A 24,659-nucleotide genomic window follows, 5' to 3' on the forward strand; every position below is an offset into this window, starting at 1 on the left:
TCCTAGATCAAAATTGGAATCGGTCCATTTCAGATCTCTTTCCAATTGACTCGTGCATCTCTAAATATACCAAGCATAAAAAGTAAGAACATTTGGTGTGTAGTCAGTTATTACTTGGCAGCAAATCCCCTACCGTTGGAAAGCCTGTTTGTTTCTCTTTGAATAGTAATTATTTGTAAGAATAATGCATTTGCAGGCTGAGCAGCAAAGTTAAATATATGACTTGTTAAATCCTCTCTGCCAACACCAAACGGATTAATCTACTATTGACTCCAGTTTTGTGTCATTTATTATATGGGATTAGTGGAGTTTGAAGAAACAAGGTATATTTGGCTATTTAACATTAATTCCTTCATTAAAAAAAAAAAAAACCCTGAGGCTTCAGTAGAGTGTGGGAGAACAACATAACAACATCACGAGACTGGCATGACCTCCTTGGCTGCACACTGCTATGTGATAGGCAGCATTTGCCACAATTTAGGCAGCTGTAGTGGGCACACTTCTGCTAATCTGCTAGGGTTCTAATAGAAGAGCTGATGTTTTTGTTCAGCGCTTTAGCGTTTTTGCAAACATTTAAAGTGTTTAGTGCACTTAGTTTCCCGTAAACTAATAAGTCCAAAAGTGCTAATTTATTTTTCTGTTTTATGAACAGTTGAATAAACTTCAAAATTGTGTTAAAGTTAGTGCTTTAGTTGGCGCAGCTAACTTTTTAGTTAGTGGTGCCTACTGTTTGCTAATGGTTGAGTTCAGTGGGGTAGAAGTCAGGACTTCATGAAGGCCATTTCATGCTTTTTAAGTCACAAATACTGGAGGTCGTCTCCAATAAAGCCCCCTCTGTGGTGCAAGACATTGACGTCTTGTGGGATGGAGTTTGTTCCCTGAGAGTGGAAACATGAAACCACCACTGGTTGCGGCACGTCATCTTAATTTATCTCTCCACTGACATTGCCTCCTATCATGACAGACCTTGTCTTTTTTGGGGGGAGTGAGACGATGCCTCATACCATCACACTGCCACCACTAAAAACTGTATGGCATTGGCAGAGAGGATTTGGCCTGATTTTAATGGATGAAACCCACATACAATAAAGTTTAACAAACATGCTTTATTTACAAATATGGCACTATTTAATGAGACGTAAACACAATTATTCTATTTTTTTATGCTCAGTGTGTAATGCTTGGTTTATATTGCTTAATGGTGTGTGTTGTTAGTCAGTACTTGAGTCACTATTGCTCTTCAGAGCCTAAACTGCAGCACTGAGGAGAAAAGTAAAGAAAGAATCAGGTAAAATGAGGAACACACTCCAGTTCTGTGAGGCTATTGACTAGATGTGCATTATTAATGGATTTATTGGAAGAAGAAAGAGTGAAAAAAGAGTTTGTGTGCATGGTGGGAGGGTGGATGGATGAGTGTGGGTTAGGAGGAGGAAATAGCAGATGAAATATAATGAGAAGTAAGGTGTTTCTAGGGAGCAAGCCATAGATGAGGCACTTTTCCTTTGACAGACAATCGATAAAAGGCTGAAGGATTCCCATGGACAAAATCTGAAATGCTGGCTTCTTAAACCTTGACCCTACACTCTATGTTGTTATGTGTTATTAATAAGAGTCACAGCTGTGCTGATTCTTTGGGGCTGTCATATCCGTTTTTGGACTTAAAACCTTGTATTCTGTTGCTGCTTCCTCTCACTGTCAGTTCGAGCTCCTCTGGGCCAAAATCTCTCTGAGTGTGAGGAACTGGACGAGGGAAACAAGAATAAGTGATGAAGCTATAGAAAGAATATAATCAGATATGGTCAAGCTTTTCATGGAAAAATTTAAGACTTCTCCAGATTGAACTTTCTAAAGTTCACAGTCCTTTGTGTGAGACTTAAAATACAAATGTCATAACACATTATAAATTTATGGAAAGCATTTCTACAGCAGACAGGCTTTAAATTTGTAATCTGCAAAAAGAAGAAAGTTAAGGCTAAGATTGAGGGAGGAAGAAAATTATTGGTTGCAAAACATCTTCAAACAATAGGAAAGAGAAAGAAGTCTGGAAATACAAATGCTTTCCATTCTCCTATTAGATTTTTCTATACAAAAATACTGTTGCATACCTTTTACATATTACTTAAAAATAGAATAATAGAGTATAAAAACTTTTTTAATTAAACATCTAAACCTTTAGAATGGTCTATGCGTTGCTTTGTATTTTTACTTGATGCAAATTTTGTCTTTTAACCTTTAAATTGAATTTGCTGCATTTTTGTAGATTTTCCTAGTTAGTTTGTTTTTACAATTTCACCATAAATTCCCATGTTAGTTCTGCCTGCATGATATTTAGAACCACCCCCAAAAAAACTTCCCTAAGTGTTTCAGCACATCTCAAAAGTAATCAGTTAAAATGTGAGGTAAAAAAATTACACTTTAAGATCATTTTAAAACCTTTGCCAGCTTTACTGTGACACTTGTCCTCTACAATTTAACCTAAAAAGCTAAACAACAGTATAAAAACTTAAAGGTGCAATAAATTGGTTGCATGACTGCACACACCCTTGAACAAACTCTTTGCTGAACCACCTTTCAGTGTTATTTGAGTTAAATCCATCACCATATTTGGATCTGGGTATATTTATCTTTTCTGCCCTACAGAAATTAGCTTTGTTATAAATATGTATATATAAATATTTATATAGGAAAGCATTTTGGTCCTTTGTTGTCTCTCTGCAAATTAACTGTTTAGTTAAAGGATGCAAATCTCAGAAAGGTTCTAGTCCAGTCAGGTTTCTTTGTACAGCACCAGCAACAAGGCAGCTTAAAGCTGTGTATATGAGAGAAACATAACACACTGAACAAATCTAAAAAGAAACATTGTATTAGAGTAGCAGGATCAAGAAACGTAATGGAAAGCTACAATCCAGACTAAAACTAATCTATTTTTCAGTTATTAATCAAAGGGAGCTCTAAACAAGGGGATGGAGGTTTAGTCTTGATTTAAATGAATTGTTTTCTGGATGTTTGTTCCAGATTAGATGAAAATTGAATGCTACTTCTTCATGTTTGGTTCTGGTTCTTTATGTGTCAGTGAAGGTTCTGGTCTGAGTGCATCACATCACTACAATTAGATTTCAAGCCGGATCACTAGTTTCTAGCTGTTCTTATGAAGCTGAATTTTGTTTTCAGGTTAATTAGAATCAAGCTCAATGATAGCAGGTGTGAACTTAAGTCTGAATCCTGTAAATAATTCACTGGACATGGCTTTAGTTCAAGGGTTTTGTTAAAAATAAATAAACACTAGGTTTATTTATTTTTATAAATAAACACTAGGTTTATTTATTTTTAACAAAATTCGGGGCTATTTTCAGTTTATTTGTGCATGATGTTACATTAAAAGTGACACAAAAATTAAAAGTTCTTGATTAGAAATTGTAATTGTAATTAAACTACTAATAGCTGGAAAATGTACGAAATTTGAAACAGGGAGTTCCCCTCACATTTAGCTGTAGCCTGAACTACACTAAAACACATTTTAATCACATTAGCCAAGTCTAGCTGTGCAGAACACCACAGCCTTTGGATTTAAAGTCTATTAATTTCCCCAAAACCCCTGTATCAGCAAAGCATTTTAATTTACTCCACAATTAGCAGAGCTTCATTTCATTAATGGCAAAATTTAAAGGAAAAACAACAGCCTACTAATAAAAGAATATCTTGTTTCTCCTCCGCCACCCGCCTCATCAATTTCTTTCATGACTTTTTTCATGACTTCTCCTGCCCTGCAGCTAATCTAATTCCTTAAGTAATTCCTTGCTCTGGACTCTTAAGGACAAAAACAGCTTTGAGTGGTGGTGTTGTTGCTGTTAGATAGTTGTTTTCCTGTTCCTAAAGAACACTGGTGAAAATGAGGAGAGGTATGCTGCTCTGTTAGCCTCTCTCACAGAGTCCTCCGAGATTCAACTTGACAGCAACATAGAAAAAAGCAAGAGGAAGTATTTGTGGGATGTGAGAAAAAAAAAAGATGAGTAGAAACAGCAAGAGGAAGGGGAAATATGACAAAGAAAGAAAGACAAACTCAATATCTTTCTTTTACTTCATCTTTTTTATGGCTTTGCAAAAAGAAAGGAGCCATTCAGTGGAGGTGCTCAATGAGGCAGGTGTTTTCTTTTAATAAAGAAGTGGCAATGGAGCATTGAGTTGATTATAATAGCCCCCTGATCACATCTTGTCATGTCCTAGGGGGAACTTGATGTGGACAAGTCGACATGAAGACAGAAGCAACGAAAGATGTGGTAATACAGCTGAGATGGAGGTATAAATGGACCAAACACAGCACAGAGTGGCAAAACTGTCAATTTGAGTCATGTCTGCTCCCATTAGGATCTTGAAGAAATATGACACGTTCTGTACACTGGGTCCGCTCTGTGTCCACTGTGCATAACATAAAGCAGGAGTTTTTCTAAAATACTTCTTTTAATCTCAGTTTTGGGTTTCCAATCAATTATTTTTCACTGCATCACATCACAACAGAGCAGTGTTGAGGTATTTGGATCATCGCGCTGCTTGCTGTTTTTGTTTGTGCTGTGTGCATGCCTAATTACTCACCTGGAGCTGCTGGGCCTCGTGGTTCTCCATTCCCTCCACAATTGGAGCAAATCTCTCTTTATTGTTCCTCTCTGCAGCAATTGTCATGGCAGCCAGAATCTTATCGAGGCTGGGGAAAAAGCAAGCAAACAAACACTTTTAAAACCTTTAACAACAGGACATTTCTTCACAATTTAAGGCTCAAACAAAACCCGTCTCTTCTCGTGTGTTGGTCAGTGCAGCAGATAATTTATTTTTTCACTCATGTTAAATCTTCTGCTACTGCAGCAGCAGCCCGTTTGGACTCGATCTTGCTGTTGTTAAGGTAAGCTTGAACAAAATGATAGGCTTTTGCTCCAAATGTGGTCTATTAAAGTGTTTGTAATAAATGTATTTGGTAATGTGAAAGCAAAGCTATTGAAAGGTCCAAGTAAATTAGTGTTAAAAAGAGCTCAAGGCAGCTCATTTTAGAGTACGTAATCATTTCAGACTAAACTGAGAACATATTCGGTGTCACAAACACACACTAAACCAGAAGTAAACTAATGTCCTTTGAGCTATTCTCTGAATGTTCAGAGAAAAATCACATTCATATTAGGTGAATATGAGCCAGAAAAATTTACATAAATTGAGGTTTTGAGAAACATCTTCCCCTCAGTTTTCCAGAAAAGAAGTCACACTTGATGCACCAAGTTTCTACAAAAGTATCCATACCCTTTGAACTTTGCACACTTTGTGTCGTTACAAATTTAATTGATTTGAAGCAGATTCAATTTTATACCACATTTAAAAACACGGGGTTTATTTGAAATCACCCTCCACTACTCCCAAAATAAAATTGAGTGCAAGTAACTTCCATACAAATGTAACTTTCTAAGTGAATATCTGATGATAATTTACTCCCCACTACTACTTCAACTATTCTGTAAAGCCTCCAGAGGTTTGTTAGGGGACTAGATTAGGTTTCTCAGGGACCACTGTCCTGCATGTTTTGGGTGTCTCGTTGCAGCTACACACCTGATTAAAAGAAAGGGAAACAACCATCTGCAGTACTTGATGCCATGCAGAGGAGGTCATTTATTCATTTGAATCAGGAATGCTGGAATAGAGACATGTCTAAAACATGCAGGGCAGTGGGAACCACTAGGTTAGCTAATCGGATGATACAGTATTATTTTTTGAAGATTTTTTTCCTTTGATCCAAACTGTCAGACTAACTATCTTCTCTGTCTGAAATGTGCACATTGCTGTCTTCAAACACGTTTTCCTTGTTCTTGAGATGTAACTGAACTACAGACCTTGACAGGATAATTTTACTCTTCTGTCTTCTGTGTCTGGACGTTTTATCCTGGGATGAATCAGTCTATGAGTGTTGTTGGATTCATAATGTACAAGAATATTATGCTTGGAAAAAAAAACATTATTAGTTTCTCGGATACTGAATCCCTATATGGAATGACGATATTCTTCTTTCCTCCTTCGGTGGACTGAGTTTAGTTTTCTTGAAATTCTGGATGTCTCAACATAGGTCCAGCTGAAGTGATTTCTTAGTTTGCTTGTGTTCCTTGTCCTCGATAATTCGAAGGATTAATTTGACAGAAAGGTGTCAAGGATCTACAAGGGTCTGTCCCAGGGTGCTAAATACAAACCTACAGCAGTTGAAAAATGTTCTTGCTCTTTAAAACACTACTTTGTATCTTTCAGCCAAAATGTACAATAAAATATGTTCAAATTCCAGGTTGTAACATGCTAAAATGTGAAAAAGTTCAAAAGGTATGAAGACTTTTGCAATGCACGTCTTTAATCAAACATACCAGACACAGTTGCTGTTGCATCCTCCACTACCTTTGTGATTAGCAGACATCATGTCTGACCAATAGGACTGTATGTGCAGAGTAAGGCTTACATGGAGATAAATGGAAGAACCTGTGATAGACATTACAAAGTCGCTGAAAACATGACGAGCTGCATACTGAGCAGCTTTAAAGCCAGTTCAGACATAGCTACAAAACAGGCGAGATAGATCTGCTTAACTTGTCATGTTCTCTTTTGATGCTGTCAGCCAAAAACGGTGCCTAACATGAGTCAGATTCTCAGCACCGGTTGGCAGAGAAGTTTCGGAGAAGAAGAAGAAGAAGAAGAAAAAAAAAGACGACACCTCAGCTCCTTCGGCTGTCACTTCCACAAGATCCGGACATTTTATAGCACGGATATCATCGTGGCAAAGATCTTGTTGTTCAACCTATTTTTAAATTAATTGAGTGACTGCTGTGAGTGAATAAAGTATTATGAGACATAGAGGTACTGTATATAACACCACTATAAAATTATAAGAGCAGTGATGCATGTGTGTTTATATCACACCTATGTGGTGACTGAACTGAACACAACTAATTTACTCATTAACCGCATCAGTGCACTGATTAATGACTCGAGTTCATCTACCTGCAGAAGTTGTTGTAAGTTGAACACAAGTTCACTTGAGTTGTGATCTGTAATATGTCAAGATTTTGCTCACTTCAGCAGAGAACTTCTTTATCTTGGTTGGCCTGAAAAACCCTGATTGTGTGTCGTTAAACTGCTACAGACTGAAATTCAGAGGAACCTTCCTTTATGTAGCAATCTTCATTCTTGTACAATTCTTTATTATTTCTGTTAAGACATTCTTAGCACGACTGTAATGTTTGGGGGCATTACCTGATGCTAGTTAGGAGAGGAGACTGACAAAAAGCTCTGACATATTAGCTTAATAAAAAAAAAATTTGAATAAAAAAATCCCAATTCGATGACACTTAATTAAATTATAATCCAAGTGAATTAGCTGGGCAGTTTTAGTCATTTTTATTCAGGTTTGTAAGAACCTAAATTAAAATATCTAAAGTTGTATCTAAAAGACAAAAGTTTGAGACCGCCTCTTTAATAAACCTAACAACATTAAGTTAACACTCCAGTCTCAATTGATAGATTGTAAATTGATCTCACTGTACACAACATCAATATTGCAAAGTATATTAGTTAATTATGCAAGTACTCCTCATCAGGCTTTCTATGTGCATAATAGATTTAGTGATTCTTGCCATTTAGAACTGCAGAAAATGTTATTAACTGTATTGCCAAGCAACTAAGATTGGCTTTGAAACAACAACAACATAAGTTTTTCATTTAGGTCATTTTATTAAATTTGAAATTAAATATAAACAGAACAGTCAAGTAGTTTGTTTACTTATTGCAAATCATGATAATGTGCAGGTCCAGTTCTGTATCATTGCTTTGGAGCCTGTTCCAGGCAGGGATTGAGACTAGGCACCACAAAAATGACTCCTGAAGATGCACTAGAGACACATAGTTATTGCTGAAATAAAAGTTATGGCTGAAATAAAAGCGCAGTCCTTAAATGACATGACATTTTTTTCATTTTTTACTTTAGATCACAAACTCAGAAAATAATTGCTACATGCAACACTAAAATGTCCTTCATTGTCCTAAGCCAATGTTTAAAAGCTTTACATATTGTAGGAGAAGTTCATGATATTTAATTTTTAAAACCACCAACTGTGAAGACTAAGTTAAACTCTCTGGAATAAAATAACCAATTTATTCTCTGCAACATAAAACCTGTTTTGGAAATTGTTTAGTCAGCATGAAAATGACAAGCACAGAGCCCCATTTCAGACGGTCAGAAATTTAGGACACATTTGCTAAACTCAGCTTTTTCTTAACGGAAAATGTGGGTTTGTTTATTTCCTTGACTACATAAAGACTTGACTTTGAGCTGTTGTTATTCTAGTCCGGCCCAGTGGGAAACAACAAACGCTCACATAACTCCAATTTAAAGGCTGTCAAGCAAGTTGTGTCCACAGTAAACACACAACGCTGCACCGAACAGTGTGGTTTTTGCATTAGGGTTATCTGTAGATACGTGATGATTCACAGTGGATAAACACAGCATGGATATTAACAGAGGGGTTTAATCTCTCTTAAACATACAAATAAACTTAGAGGAAGAGGACTGCAACAGCAGTATTTTCCATCCTTTCTGTTCAACATTAGAGGTGTAAGCACAGGAAAGATGCACCATGACTTCCTATTTTTGTCCTCAGCACAGATTTCAAACGGTGTAGCTCAGCTTACACACCAGCTAAGATTTACTGAAAAATGATACAGCAACACAAGCAATTGAAGGGCTATACCACTAAAATAAATCCTGCTGTTTAGACAAAGTGCATCCCTCACTGTTAGACTACGATAGAAAGCACTAAACCACACACATGTATTGATTTGACCAGCCTGGAATCAGTTCTTTAACAATTAATATAGATTTACTTTTAAAAGGATGCATACTCAAAGCTTATTCGTTCTTTAAGAACGAAAAAAAGAAAAGAATGCCCCTCAGGAGCGCGGTGGTGCACAGAGACCTCAAAACACATGATTTTGCAGGTAGACATATGGAGCGTAATAATCTAAAACACACAACTAAACAGCACAAATCCTTGCTCCTGCATGAAAACACAAATAGTCACTTTATATTAGTAATATATTAATTTAAAAGAGGCACATTTCAGCAACACTCTTACTGTTTTTGAGCATTACCCACATAGTATAAAGCATGTTTTTATCATTTCCTTCTAAAGTTTGATGGGGGTTTTTGTTTGTTTTCACACCTAAAAATAATATGACAGTCTCTCATTAACCATAAAACTGACCATTTTATACAGTATATATTATTCAACTTTATTAGAAAAGTTGTTTAAGATGCACCATCTCGGTTTTGCAGCTCAAGACCAGAGCAAGACAGGCTCTGGTTTGTAAATGCAGATCATCCCTGGTATAGAGTTTATTGTACATTTTGGAATAAAAATGCTTAAATGAAAGAAAAAAAAGGACACCTTAAGTATATGCACTCACAAAAATGAACAAAAACATTCTTGAGAAACGTATGTAACTATTGCTCATTACTAAATAAACTAATACAATTTTCTAATAAAGTAGTGAAGTCTTTAAGAAGTAGGGAGTCTTGTCAGGCAGAATTAAAAAAATGTGGAGCAACTTATAAAATAGGCTTTTAAATTCAGAAATGCTACCTTGGGCCACACACCATACACTGTAAAAGAAAAAAAATCAGAAGGGCATTTTTTTGTGCTGATGGAAAAGGGTCAAGCACCACCTGGTGTCTATCTGTGCACGTCCCTGGAGTAAGGATATCTTCTAGTGAAGTCTCTCTAGATCATTCAAACTTATTAGAACCTGTATCAATGTACTTTTTAATGCCTTTTTTTCCTCTAAACTGTAGATCGTACAAGTCACATTTTATTAACTTCTTTTTATTAATGGAACTCTGCAGACCTACAAATAAAACCAATGCTTCTGACCTTTAAAACTGAGACAATCTCATTATCTGACAAGACTCTCTGTGGAGAAGAGTGCCTGCCTTCTGCCAGATTACTGTAAGAACTTCACACAACACAATTCAACACAATTAACTTACATGTTTTCTTCGCCAATAATGCAGATAGCTGAGAGAATTTTGACAATCTCCGTCATCATGTTGGTCTGTTTGGGGTCGATTGCTCTTGCCAACAGCAACAAGCTCCGCTCGTCTCCCAGGATCCTTTGCAGTCCATACTGTAAAACACAGAAGAGATGAGCCAAGATAGAGAGCAGATCCATTGGGTATAAGTTAATGAGAGCATTTACATTCATGGAGAACTTTCACTTTGAGTAAAATATAAATTACACAAAAAGCTGTAATGTATGAAGTCATAGTTAGACTTAATCTTCTTTTAAAGAGGTACACTTTAAGGCTGTGGGAGAAAACGGCAAGGATGATAAATTGATTTAATTCAGGACAGGACTGCAGGGACGAATACTTATAGTCTCCTGCACCTTTTAGTCTCAGCACAATTGGAGGACTGTGTTCAGATGACCATGTGTGGGGGATTAACTCCACAAGAAGCAATATCAATAGTGCATCTAACCTTGAAATGTGGGCCACTTCAAGAAATGAGGAAGACTTTCCCAAAAAGGGGATAATTAAAAGTTCAGAAACTTTAAATGGTGACATTAGCTCCACTTTACTGCTTCATTATCCCCAGCCGGTGAACAACAAGATGCAAATAAGGTTGGAAACCTTACCACCTGTGCTAATTTTACACATTTACCGAAGTTGCACAAACATTTCTCCAGATTCAGCTTTTCAGAGCTCCATGTCTGTTGCGTTTGCCTCAAAATATGAAATGTTAAAATCCACTGCAAATTAATTGTATATATTTTTACAATGGGTGGACTTAAAATATGTAGCCAAATGAACAGGAAAGACAGAAAGACAAACGGAAAGAAAGATGCAAGGATACAGTGAAGAAATGAAAGAAGGAAGGAATTCAAAGGAAACAGGACGCATAAAGAAGAAAGGAAGAACAGAAAGAAGGAAGGAACAAAGGAAGGAAGGAAGCTAGGACAACATTTAATAATGGGTATAAAGTCTGGAAATACAAGTAATGAAAGAATTAAAATCTAAAGAATAAGTTAAGGGTATCTAATATTAAGTCATACAAACCTTGTTGTTCATGAAAGCCTTTAAGCACTGGATTAGCTTATGCTGGATGCGTTTATCAATATGCTCTTGCCTACAAAAAAATAAAAAGTAAAAAATTAGGAAGTTTTGATATGGCATCCTTGTTAGGGTATGGTTTTAAATAATGACACAGAGGTTAGAGGGTGGACATGTGACTTGAACTTACTGCTTCTTGTCCAGAAGTTTCTCCAGATTTTCCAGAAGAAGGCCAAGACCTTCATGGCCAAAGTTGTTGACCCAACTAGAATAGAAAAGGAGAAAAGAGAAAAGAGGAAAATATCAGACCAAACCAGTATTCAATCTTAATAGGTTCCCTCTTGAAGTTTACTTTATAAAGGTGGTTCCTTGGGTAAGATGCAGGTAGAACATTATAGCAATTTTCTATAACCCATTTTAACCTTCAGAGAAGATCCAAAATAATCAGTTTCAAGTCTACATTTGAAGATGTATTTTGGATTATTATACCACTGAATTGTTGAAATCGTAAACAAGAGCTACACCATAATATATTTTCTATATAAAATAATCAGTTTGCTTTATAAAATGTGGAATTATGAAAACAGAAAAGACGGAACAAAAAAAGAAAAATCAAGCATTGTTCATCAAGATCTCAGAAGCCTACTGAAAGCAGTAAGTTGTATGCTGGAAGAAAACTTCATAAAAAATATTTGCTCTCAAGGCATTTCATCTTATCTAGAAATCAGATTTAGACTTTTGAAAATCAAGTTAGAGAACCCTTGGACTACACTCTGCTTTTTCCCAGCTTTAATCTGGAACAATAACATGTATAGTCAACCATGCCCTCTGCTTGACACTGAATATATTCTGCATCAGTCTGACTTTAAACTGCAACCATTTACACACAAATGAGCATCCATCCATCCTAACCAATGTTCTCGGAGCTAAGCAGTTTGCACCGAGGCCCGACGTGAGCAACTATTATACTGTGCCAAAAGATTAAGCAATGCAAGTAAGATAACACTGTAATCGATAATGGATCGAGAGAGATAATTGCCTATGAACCGCAGCGTATCAGGAGACAGCAAATGATCCAGTGCATATGAGCCTGTTTGTCTAAGCTGGGAGCAGAGTCGAGAGGCAGCGTTGAGGAACCGAGTGGTCGCAGCCAGATTATGCCATTAGCTTCACTTGTTTTCGGGCCCTTAACTGTCAGTGACGCAAAATGCATGAAGCAATTTTCCAGCATTAACGGGGCATAAGTCAATGATTTATCCCGCCTTTTTGACAATGATTTGAAATAATAATGGTTTGAGTATTAAAGCCGTTTGTATTGACTCAGTGAGTCGTAAAAGGCCCTCAATTAGAGATGAGATGCATTTGCCTGAGGAAGCAAACAAATTTGAGGTGAGGTATTTCTTTAATCTGTGACTAAATAAGAACCAACCAGACTCCTTGTGCCACATTTCTCAGATTTGTCTCATAAACAAGCAGTCAATTTATAAGCTGCTGATATTGAATTGTAATGAGCTATGATGTGCGTTCTTAAACTTAAAACAGTTTAAGAACTGTTAAAACAGTTAACAGTTTTAACATTCAGAAGTTCCCTTATAAAAAGCATTGGACCAAGAGTTTTCCAACCTGATTGTTTCATTCAAGCGTGTGCTGTGCAAAATCTAACAGTTTTCAGAAGAAATACTGACATGTAATGCAGTCGGATGTGTTTGGGATACAAAAGTAGGACACCATATTGAGAGCCTTTTAGACTGAACGACAAATTCACCTGGAGTGCAGCAAAAATATGGCAGTCACTAAGTGTTTTTAGGTAAAAAAACAGAAAGATCAGGGATTGTCGACTCAATTTTTTCCTTCCACCATAAGTCTTACTACAAGTTGCAACATAATATGGTTCCCCTCAAGGTTCTTAATGCACTAAATGTTTTGGGCCCTCTCTCCATCCCAGACAGCCCATCATTCTCTGTCCCCTCCTGCATGACTTCAGGTCATTTGCAGCTTGCCTTCTACATGCCCAAAAAGTTTACAAAGAAGAAATAGCTATAAAAATACTAGATGGTGCACATAGAGAGCTTGTCCTGGAGCTATGAAAAACAAAAAAAACAAAAACATACCTCATTAAAGAAACTAGCCAAATCCACAATAAATCTCTACAAACACCACTAACTAGAATCTACATTTACAAAAAAATCCTGTTTACTGTCATATTAGTAGCTTCAGATTACCTTTGATCAATTTTTATTGTCTAGAACATTGATGTAATAAACATTACTGCGTGACCCAGAATCACTGAAAGAGATCAAATCCTTTCCAACTCAGATGTAATGTGACGGTGTACTCAATGATTACATTAACTTTGAGGAGGACATATTCATATAATATTTATGGCTGTAATCCTCTGGTTAAGAACCACTGAAATGCATTACTTTCAATCATGCATAATCTCCAGGGAACATGAAAAAATATGTTCAAGAGAAGCAATTTTCTGTCAATTTTATTTTAGTTCATTTCTGCTCACTTAACTTGATTACATTGTTATCCTTACTGGGATATGTACAAACAAGACATTTTACCTCAAATGTCCATTATATTACAGATTTCTCAGAACATTTTCTGTTAATCTACAATACTGTAAAGCAGAGATGTGCTGCTATTCTATCTGAACTTATTTGTTTGCCTTGAGTGCTATCCATTATTCAGTCTGGGCATTGCAAAGTCCATCACTGATATGACCTGCAAAGTGAGAACAAGTCAAAAATGTACAAAGAAAATATTAGTACATGGCTCAACGGGGACCGAATCAGACTCTGTCCCACCTCATGTTTGACTGATCACTTCTGTTGTGTTTAGAAAGCTCGTCTCAGGATTGATTTCAGTATATAAACCACTTTTATCATTTTATGAGGGCTCAGTGAGCAGCTTTGTTCCTGAAAGCTTCGGAGCACGCACAACGTGTTTCATATTGCATTACACAGCAGGCTATATAACTGTCCCTCTGTGGGTTTCAGGACCTGTTTGGCGCTACAAAATTTCTGTGCTATGCAACAAATGAATCTCAACTAAACAGCTTGAAACAAAGCTACACCGGTGTTAGCTTAGAGATTCTGTCAAACCTCAGTGTGTAGGAGGACCCATGTACGGACTTTCTGACAGGAGGCAAGAAGGTGAAGAACTAAAGTAAACTTCTTTTTATTAACGAAAACAAATCACTGCAGGGCAGCACGATAAATATTCAGCCAACACTGCAAACCTAAATAAAAAGGGCCGAGCAGAGCAGATGTAGGATCATACTGACAAGGTGGGATTGCAAAGAAAATTGGGTTTCGGGCAGCACAATCACTAAGGGGGAGATAATGAATAACAGAGATCAGGTGAGGCGCAATAAGCAAAGGCCAGGTGTGTGACAAGAGCAAGTCTACAAAAAAAAAAACAGGCTTTCTAAATAAAACTCAAAGAACCAGAACAAAGAAACCAGATTCTGGGTCCAAACAGACTGAAGAGAAAACCGAAATAAATCATCACAGAAAAAAATAAGATAAGGGATAACTAAACTCCAAAATCGTGGTTAGTAGGCTTGATTATTGTCATTGAACAACTGATTGTTTAAAACAGCACTGATTAATAATATAACTCCTCCTTGTTATCTTGTAGAAAATCTTCAAACAGAAAGGTGTGTACATTTATATTATAATCCAGAGTCTGAAATTAGATTGTTGGGGTTAAAAGTGGTAAAAGACTTGATGAATGTAACATCTACATACAGAACATGAACTGCCGCAATCAAAAGAGCTTTCTAAGTTGCTATGAAAAACTCTTAAGGATGATGTTAAAGAGTTTGGCTGGAAGTTGAAATACGTAAAAAAAAAATCAAACCAAGACCTTTCTACTTAGACAAAATCAATGCTACTGATTTATAAATGACAATTTGCCCAAAACAGTCCAAAGGGCAACATAGAAATACAATCACACCACTGCTAATTCTTATTTGATGCCCTAATAAGACAAAAATATTAAGTATAGTATTAGTGCCCTTTTTCTTGTTGATTAAACACAAAAATGCAATGTATCCCCAAGTTAGGGATAACAGCCGCATGTAAATTGTTAAATTGGCAAATACTTTAGACTCTCTCTAAAAACACTCATAAATGCATATTTTGATAGTTCACACACCAACTATTCCTTAATATGCATTAATACACACGTAAAAACAGTCCTAGCAGTACAGCAAGATCTACCGTCTTTCGTATTTCCTCCACACTTGGGGGTTCAGCTAATTAACTCCAATAAAAGTAAATGCATAATAAACAGCTCCGGAATCGGATACTTTGCAAATGCCAGACAGTAGATTGTCAAGCCCCATTGTCCTTCAGCTTCTCAAGGTATATTTTCTTTAGCATATTTTGGATTACACATAAAATCACCACATATATAACAGAGGTATTTAGAAAACTGTTGATTAAAGCAAACAAAGTGAGATAAACTCCCAGGAAATTACCAAGACGTATCATGTATCCAACATTTTAAAACAGATATAAATTAGTGATTACTGGATAAAATTCAGACAAACACAAACTCTCCACTCATGGCTTCACATTACTTGGCTCTAATAATATCCGGCCTCTGCTCGCTGGCGCTCTTGTTTAACATAATGTATCCTCTGAAACGTTTTCTTCATAAAGTAGTCAAACACTGAGTTTGATGCCTCTCCCTATGCAGCCTCAGGACTCTATAGCTGGTCTCAGGACTCCACAATCGTGATGTCGAGTGTAGCCAAGCAAGCAGCAGAACAGCAGCAGTACTCACAAAGAGCTCTCTGAGGTGAGAATCTGCAACATGAATTAATGTGCTGCTGAATATCCACATGTGTGTACGTTTCAGTCTGAGCATGAAGCTACTGTGAGATAGTGGAAAGAGCAGAATCAAAAGTTAGGTGTGCAGTCAGCTGACAGCTCACCGTGATCTCTGGATGCTTTGAAATGTCTCCCCACAGAGTAGAAAACACCAGAAATTTTTATTCCTCCTCCATTGAACGCCTAGGATTCAGTCCTGCACAACAATGTGCTCTTCTTACGACCAACTGAATTTCAAAGGATCCAGTGAAACTAGATGACCAAAGACTTTTTTTTTTTTTTTACATTGTAAAGCGTTATCAAAAACTTTGAGCTGTTTATGACTGGAGAACATGGTTATTTCAGTACCTGGCAAAGATAAGTTTAAGTGTTTCAATGAGGAAAACACAATGCTGAGCATATCTCAACATCAATGTTGCTATTTTGTTGAAGGCAAATTTTATATTGAATGAACTTCAGATGTCTTTTACCAGATGTGCACCAGTAGTTTCGCAAAATACTCAAGAATATGTCTATTCTCTGTCTTTGAAAAGGCTTTTCTTCATAGAAATAACAGCAGAACTGCAAGTGACCATATTCTAACGACTGAAGTGGCTGCCTGTTTACTCAGAAATTATTTTGAAGAAGCACTTCAAATTGCATTTTTGTTTAATTTTATTTCTGATGATATTATGACACCATAACATGAAGGTATTTGTATTGAGAATTATTAAGCTGTTCTACTTGAGCATCTCCTGGTAAACGGAATCTATTTAATCACACAGCTTGGATAAAATGAGACACTGAGATTGACTAACTTCAATTTTTTCATGGCAGGTTTTACGGCCCAATTCAGATCTTTTGATCCCCCCCCAAAAAACTGATTTACATGACATTTATTTCTTTTTATTTCCACTATCGGAAATATTTCCATTTTAAATCCCAATAAAATAAAAATTAGTTATTTCTCAGTTATTTATGCATACGTCTGGGTGTAGCAGATAAGGTTGTGTTGGAGGTTAACAGATGGTGTCATAAAAAGGAAACAAGCGCACCCCTTAAAATACGCTCAAGACGTCGAGGACGTTTATGTCTCCAAAAATCACTTTCACTGGCTCAAAGGAACAAGGGCAAACTTCAACTGTGAAGAAAGCTGCGAGGGGGAAAAACTAGTTAACCTGCTCGTTTCCGATTGCTTGTCACGTCCATTGTAGACATGACATAACAGTCATGCCAAATTTAACCATCAAATCAAACTCTCTGCGACAGCAGCCTGGAAAGTTAAACACAGAAATGGATTTACAGATTTTTTTTTTTTTTCCATCCTCAAATAACGGTGAAACATTCGCCTACAAACCTCTGCGAAACAATTATGTCCTGTAATGTTCGAATCCTTCCAGGTTCAATTCTCCTTGACAAGTGGAAAAAAAAAAACCTTTCCGGGGAGAGAGGGGGATTGACATCGAGGGGTTTGTAATAAGAAATTGAAAGAAGAGCGCTTCACAAAAACTGTTCTCTGGTTTCTTACATGCTTTGGTTTGGTTACCTGAATGCATTCTTCACTACAAGTTTGTCTATTAATAAAAACATGATCATCATGACAGGGAATTAAACTGCTTTCTTTTAAATTTTATAAGATATAAGCTATTTATTTACTCTCCAGTGTGTCCTGAAGTGGTACTTAAATATAACAAAAGCTAACTTCATCTATTTTAAAGTCCTTCATCTAATTAATTTATCTGACAAGGCTTCTGATTAAGCTACTCTGCTTCAAAATGAATACACAAGATGATTTGCTTTGATTTACCAACATCAAAAATGACAGATTTGAAACAGTATCATTCATTCATAAAGTGACAACTCATTGTAGATTCACTGAGAACCACTAATCACACTTTGTTTCTGTGCCAGACAAGATTTCAGGCCTGAGCTGTCGAAAGCACAGACCCGGGAGACGTTTAGAAGCTCATACTGGTTTCAATGCTCACAACAGCAGAAGGACAGATGGATATGCTCCTTTGTGCTGGTGTTAATTGCCTGCTGTACTCACAGCAGACAGAGAAGGGCCAAAGGAGGAAGCGCAAGAGACGTAAGAGCCCTAGTTAGAGCTGCTACTTTTAAAAATTTGATGTCAAGAGAGCAGCTTTTCCTCCATCTTATATTTGTCTTTTATTTTACTGTATGACCTTTGGCAAGATGCACGAAACCTAATTGCAATCAAGTACGGCAATATAACTTAGGTTTGCTTTTGTTTCCAAGGTAACCTTTAATTTTAACCTTTCATCTACAAGGGCTATTTGGTTTCTGCAGACTTCAGATAACCAGCTGAATTATATTTTACTTGCAGTTTAGCCAAAAAGAACAACAATAAATTACGTATTTTAAAAATATTTGGAACTATTATTGAATTGTTGAGTTTATATGAAGCTGTGTGCCACTCTAAGATTCTTACAAGAGGCAGAATCATTTAATTCACTTTTAATTGAAGACTGTTTAAATTTAGCTTTTTTTAAAAAAAAAAAAAAGATATGTTTAAAACATGTTGAATATAAAAAACATTTAAGAGAAAATGTTGAAGAGATAAAGCTGTGGGTAGAACAATATGATATCAAAAGTTATTTGTTGTCATAGAGGAATGAGTTTGATAATTGGCCGTCTTTACACTCCAACAGTAACTTATTGGCTGCATGATGTCTTAACTTTTTGAAGATAAACTTTTGGATTCAAAATTAAATTGGTGCAGATATAATTTTAATTGAGGTTGGAATTAGCTTCTGCCAAGTATCATAATAGTGTATGCTTTTGTGTTAGCAAACCTAATGTTTGCTATTGCTTTAGGGTTTCTGCTACAAATGTTTTAGTTAGCAGGGTCCACAATTGGTACCTTGGTATTCTAGCTTCTTAAGCTCCAAATTCTTTTCAATATTTTAGGAATGCTCTACAAAAAACTTATGACTATGTGGATTTTCTGCAAATTTTAAGAGGACAGAATTAGCAGGATTCACAACTTTGAACCTTTGTTACACAGTTTGCTGCAAAAGCAACTCATGAGAAACCGCACAACACGTCAGCGAAACCATCCGCACTAAGCTAATGACTAAGCTAATCTATTCAACAAGCACACCAGGAGTGAGCATTTCCAAATCTCAGACTTGTGTCCTGCATGATTTCAAATGTTTCTCTGTTGAATACAACTGATTTAAATAAACAGGTCATTAGCAGGCTCCTGCAGAAAGAAGTGACAGGCTGATAATTCAACTATCTGAAGCAGGTGTTTGGAGAAGGGGCATATTTAGAAAATGCAGGGCGCTATCCCTTGAGTGTGATGGGTGGCTTACTCACATCTTAAGACTGTCCGATACGAAGTTTTCTGGCCCCTCAACATCTCTACAAAGAAACTTATTTTTTAATATTTAAACCTGTTATAAATGTTCAAACTGATTATAGCTCAAAACAGTGCAAACATTAAGCATGCAAGAAAAAAAGAGGGCCTCGCTGAAACAAGACAAATTCTTCCTTCTAACTGAGAAACTAAGCTAACTTAATTTTCTATAACTTGACATCTCACTTTGTTAGAATGGATTAGGAAATTAATAAAAAGAGGCTTGTAAATCTGACAGCAGCGAGTATCCAAATGACAAAATTAAATGTGGGAAAATGAAGCCGAGGATAAATAATTGGCTGGGGTAATTTGAATGGAAAAAGTAGTGGAAAAGTCGAGGAAAACCAAAAGTGGAAACAGAGAAGGCAGCGGACGCTCCGGGCAATGCCATCTGTGGGTGGATCAGCGAAGGCTGCGTGCCACACACCTGTGTGGGACTGCCCTGGAGATAAGGCCCACAGCAGAATGGCCACACGGCCACCTGTGCTGCCAAACAGGTGCACAGCCCAGCCAATTAAACTATTAGACAAACACAGGCCTGTGGGAGCAAATTAGCAGGCAGTGCAAACATCTGAGGGAAGACAAAAAGCAGCGGTAAGCACTCACAGTGAAGAACAACACTTTGCTAGCAAGACTTTGAGGTACGCACACAGTTTTAGCTGCTATCATCACCAAAACAAATCATCAGATCAACTTAAGGTAAAGTCTTAAATGTTTTTCAGTGTTTTTGTGACACAGGACAGATTTAACTACACAAAGGCCAGATTTAACTCCCATACATCTAAAAGAGATCACGTTATCCACTTAATGTAAGCAGACAGAGAGGCTGGACTTCATGTAAGAGGACACACTGCTTCCGACTGCAAGACAAGTCAAGAGCATTATTCATGAAAGCTTTTACTTCAGGATCGACGGGGCAGTGTCATTAAATCAGTGTGGGATTACACAAAGGGCTGAAAGCAACTGAGACAATCATGAACACAAGACAGAAATGAGGATGTAAGCAGAGATGCTTAGAACAATCTACCTGCAGAGCACAAAGACAATCTGAGCTAAGCTGCTAGAAAAATGCTCAGCTTTAAGGAAAAACATGTATAGCTTAATCATATAAAGATGAATATGAAAAATCATAAAATTAAAACGCCTTACTCTCCAGTAATTTCAGAAATTTGTCTTTTCTTCACTTTTTTTAGGAACAGCTTTAATAAACTTGTTTTAACTTTTGTTTCATAAACTGCTGAAAGTGTACTATACTAAAGCAATAAGTAAAAACTTGAAAAAACAAGTATTTGAAAGAGAATTATATTTCAAGTTAGAACTAAGTTGAAAAAATGCAAGGATTTGCCAATTATTTCACCCTCACGTTTACTTAAAATAAAAGACCAAATGTTGACATAACTCCACCACCCCCTCACACGAAGGAATCCAGCATGAGCTGCTCCAGTAAGTATATGATGACAGTGCGCAAAGGTTACATTAACATAGCACAGCCAAATGCAGACTTTTTGTGCGTTGTGATCCATAACAACAAAATGCATTCACATTAATTACCAGTAACCTTCTCCATGCTGCTGGAAAGTGAGTCGCTTTTCCCAGGAGATAAATAAGCAGCATAAAGATAACTAAATGACCTGAGTGAGTCAACACCCACACAGTCCCCTCTGTTTACACACCTAAAGGTTGATCTCTGGCTGAACCTCACCATCTGCTGAATTTAACTCTTTCCTACAGACTTTTAAAGAGGTAAAGCCTTTTATACACACCTGCAGGACGACCCCAACCTCGGTGAAACACCCTTGTTAGAAGGCCGTTAGACATAAAACAATCTAAAAAATAAATAAACTGAAAAAATAAAAATCACCTAAATCTCCATATTATGCTAAAGATATACAGCTTCAAAAAGATTGAAAATAACCTGTTTACCTATTATGCACACTTATGTAAAGAGTGTTGTTTCCTATGCACATTTTAATGAAGGTTAAACTGCACCAATTAAAATGAAGAAGTCAGTTTAGCCACTTCAAGAAGTTAACTGGTAGGGATGTCCCAGATTAATCTCAAGTATTGGGTTGACATCTAAATTAAGACATTATTAAATGATCAGTATTGGATACCCTGGCTAAACCCAGAAAAAAATCCCAGGTGTTTGTATACTGTCTTTGATTTTACCTTCGCTCATCTTCAACCAGTGAGTTTTACAGCAGCATTTAAAATAATATTTTTGTGGGGACACTTAAAAAAACTGGGTTAAAGTATAGCGATTAAGTGCATGTGTTTTTCACTATTCACCTGTCTGTCGCACTGCAAAAACAAAATCTTACAAAGTATTTTTGGTTTAGTTTATAGAGCAAATATGAAATAAAACAAAACTAAATTACAAGTAAGTAAACACCATGATGTTGGAGATTGTTTTAGTCAATAAGTCCTTAATATTAATTAAAAAGTATTAGTTATAAGTGAAATATTCTGTGTTAAAACTAATACTTTTTCTTCAAAGCTATGTATGTTACAGGTGACAAAATGTCAAAACATTACAAAAATATTTAAAGTGAGTAAACCCCACATCTCACAGCATATCAATCCTGTCCTGCAGAAACTCAATCTATGGCTGTTCAGCCAAATGTATCAGACATACTTAAGTATCAAATTTAAACTTAGTATCTTAGAGTAACTCAGAGCTGTATCATGAACACAAGGTCTTCATTTAAAGAGCTAATTTCCAAGAAAAGCTCATTAAAAACATTATTCCTAAGTTTTAAAAGTTTAGTGTGTTGTTTTAACTTTAAAAGTAATTAAACAGCTGTCTTCACATTATGCAGTTTTTTAATCCTGTTTCAGTTAGTACAGTCACCAAATAGAGACATCAGCTTTTTGAAAACTGGTAATAAATCTACTTTAAACAATCAAAAACTGGTGCACATTTTCTCAGTTTATGAAGATTACTATGTCCAGATGCTCCATAAAAAGAAGTATCCCATCAGGGAGGAGAATGGTCTGAAACAATCCAATATGAAAGAGGAGAAAATTGGGACAAACAAAAGAGCTGAAAGTGATCCGAGAGAGAAAGGAAAAAAAAAAAAAAATCATACTTAATAGGAAAGTGCCTTCCTGAGAGAGAATATCATTAAATGAGTTTCACAGAAATGGATAGGGTATCTACAGCTATAAGACATGTCTAATTTGCAGCAGCGGTCTTGCTTAAGGATACCTCTTGTTCCCAAGTCTTATGAGAGACAACTTGCTGGAAGAAGAAAATGGTGTGAACATGAGTAAGAGCAGAAAGAGGAACCCAGTGAAGTGGGTGTAACATTAGATGGCTGGACTACAGAAAATCTGGTGTTTAAGCTAAATAAATAATACCTCGCAGCACTTCACAAGGCTTTCACTGAACACCTTTGGAGGACTGGGATAGACTCAATTTGTGGTCAGAGCAACAAATGGGAGAAAGAAAAATACACATTTATGCTCCCTTGAGACGAGCGTTTGACCATTTTAATTGGGGTGACCGCTGCCAGTCAAACAGGAAAAGAGGGAGAGGCCTGCTGCACAAAGAGTGGGAGTAATTTTATTAAGTCGAGTTATTTCATGGGTCAAACATCGGTACGCACTAATGCACGGTGGTGGCAAAAACAAGCAATTTTACTTTTACATGGATAACTGCCTTGTGGATTACACTGGAGTCGTTTCACTGCTCAGTACCAGACTAATAGCATAATATTTTTTCCCCAACTCACAGAACAAAATAGAAAATATGGTCCCAGTCGGTGTATAGCAGCATTTTTCAGCCATGCAGGTTATTTCCAGCTCTGTTTCTCCTCCCAAAATTGTTCATTTCTCTGGTTAAACAACCCAAACAAAGCGATTTATTCACGGAGTTGAAATATTCATGGTGCCAGAGGTGTTCTGATAAATTTAAATCAATCAAAATTTCCCAGCAATCGAGATGAGTGAAGGAACAATTATCCTCTGGTGATAAAACCTCTGGTTACCAACCTGACAGGGTTACTGGTGAGGGACACTCTGAGGGACTCCAGGCAGTTGAGCAGCTTGTCGTCCATGATGCCAGATCGCAGCTCATGGACGTATTCTTGGGACGAAAGGGTGCACTCATGCTTGCTGTTACGTAGCCCACCCTGTAAACAAAAACACAGCATGATTAGATTAAAACTTTGAACCTGAACATTATCAATATTTCATAAAATCTGTGCTTATATGCTGTCAGGCACTATATAACATCAAGGACAGTTTCAGTTACACAGAGGGGCTGAAGCATCGCTACCTAAACAATAATCATGGTGCAACTATGAAGTTTTGTAAAAAATATTCATAACCGATGTGATTTCTTCCTATTTTGTAGAATGTAGTATATTATGCTTTTATGCAATATACCAAAGTAGTGCATAATTCTGACACAAGGTTTTGTTTTCAAATTGTGCACATGTCCCTTTATCCTGTCATCACCTTTAATAAGGGTTTGTGCTAGAGAATAGCTTATGCACAGTATGATGCTGCCACCATCAAGTTTCACCATGTGGCTGGATTAAGACGTTTCGGGCAACATTGAGGTCATGAATGTCCTAAAAGGACAGATTGTGGCATTATATATCAATAAAACCTTTTAACAAGCTGTTAAAATATTAATAAATAGCATTTGATGAGTAGTTTTAAAAATTAAATATTGAACATCTTTTCATGATGTAATTTGGCAGTATACAGATAAACACTGCTTTTATTTGACTGATAATATTTAAGTACACAAATGTTATCTTGAAGATTCAATTTATGTGGCCAGCTAGAATGTAAAGGGCCACATAAAAAGTGATGGCTGGTTGGATTTGGCCTCGGGGCCTTTAGTTTGACACGTGTGCCCTAAGGGGACATGGGTAAAGAGAAAATTAGAAAAGTTGGTGCATGTGTGCACAGGTAAAAATTTAAAAAATAGACAAGCGATAACATTTGTGGTGTTTTCCATGAGTTTTTGGATGACATTGTCAGATATATTTAATGTTTTCAATTCTCCTACAACCATACCCCTATAGTAGTCTGAGTTTTTGTTTGGCTTCCAAGAGTATCTTGTGTGCAGGAGGAACATTTATTTACCCCCTTTGGGGTTCTGTAAAATGATTGTTGCTTTTCATTTGAAAAAAAGTTACGTTTATTTGCTAAGCATTTTCACAGACAAAACCATCACAAAATGATGTACTGAAAACCAATAACATAACTACTAAAATTAAGTGCCAATAAAAAAAAAGAACACAGAATAAAACACACATAGAAAACCTGCTTTAGAAAGAAAGGCAGTTTTAACTGTGTTTTAAAGGCAGCTATAGAGTAA

The 24,659-nt window shown here is 36.6% G+C and overlaps 1 protein-coding gene across 4 annotated transcripts in view; it reads right to left on the minus strand.

The window, feature by feature from the left end:
- diaph2 (diaphanous-related formin 2) overlaps positions 1-24,659 on the minus strand; it is a 457,445-nt gene that overhangs the window by 316,121 nt on the left and 116,665 nt on the right. For all 4 annotated transcript variants that reach the window (XM_032554339.1, XM_032554341.1, XM_032554338.1 and 1 more), the window contains exons 7-11: positions 23,318-23,457; positions 11,307-11,381; positions 11,123-11,192; positions 10,055-10,191; positions 4,591-4,699 (exon numbers count right to left, since the gene is read on the minus strand). In XM_032554339.1, coding sequence (XP_032410230.1) covers positions 4,591-4,699; positions 10,055-10,191; positions 11,123-11,192; positions 11,307-11,381; positions 23,318-23,457 — 531 coding nt within the window. The remainder of the gene's footprint in view (positions 1-4,590; positions 4,700-10,054; positions 10,192-11,122; positions 11,193-11,306; positions 11,382-23,317; positions 23,458-24,659) is intronic.

The sequence above is a fragment of the Xiphophorus hellerii genome, chromosome 23 (genome assembly GCF_003331165.1).
Source record: "Xiphophorus hellerii strain 12219 chromosome 23, Xiphophorus_hellerii-4.1, whole genome shotgun sequence".
In the NCBI taxonomy this organism is placed as follows: Eukaryota; Metazoa; Chordata; class Actinopteri; order Cyprinodontiformes; family Poeciliidae; genus Xiphophorus; species Xiphophorus hellerii.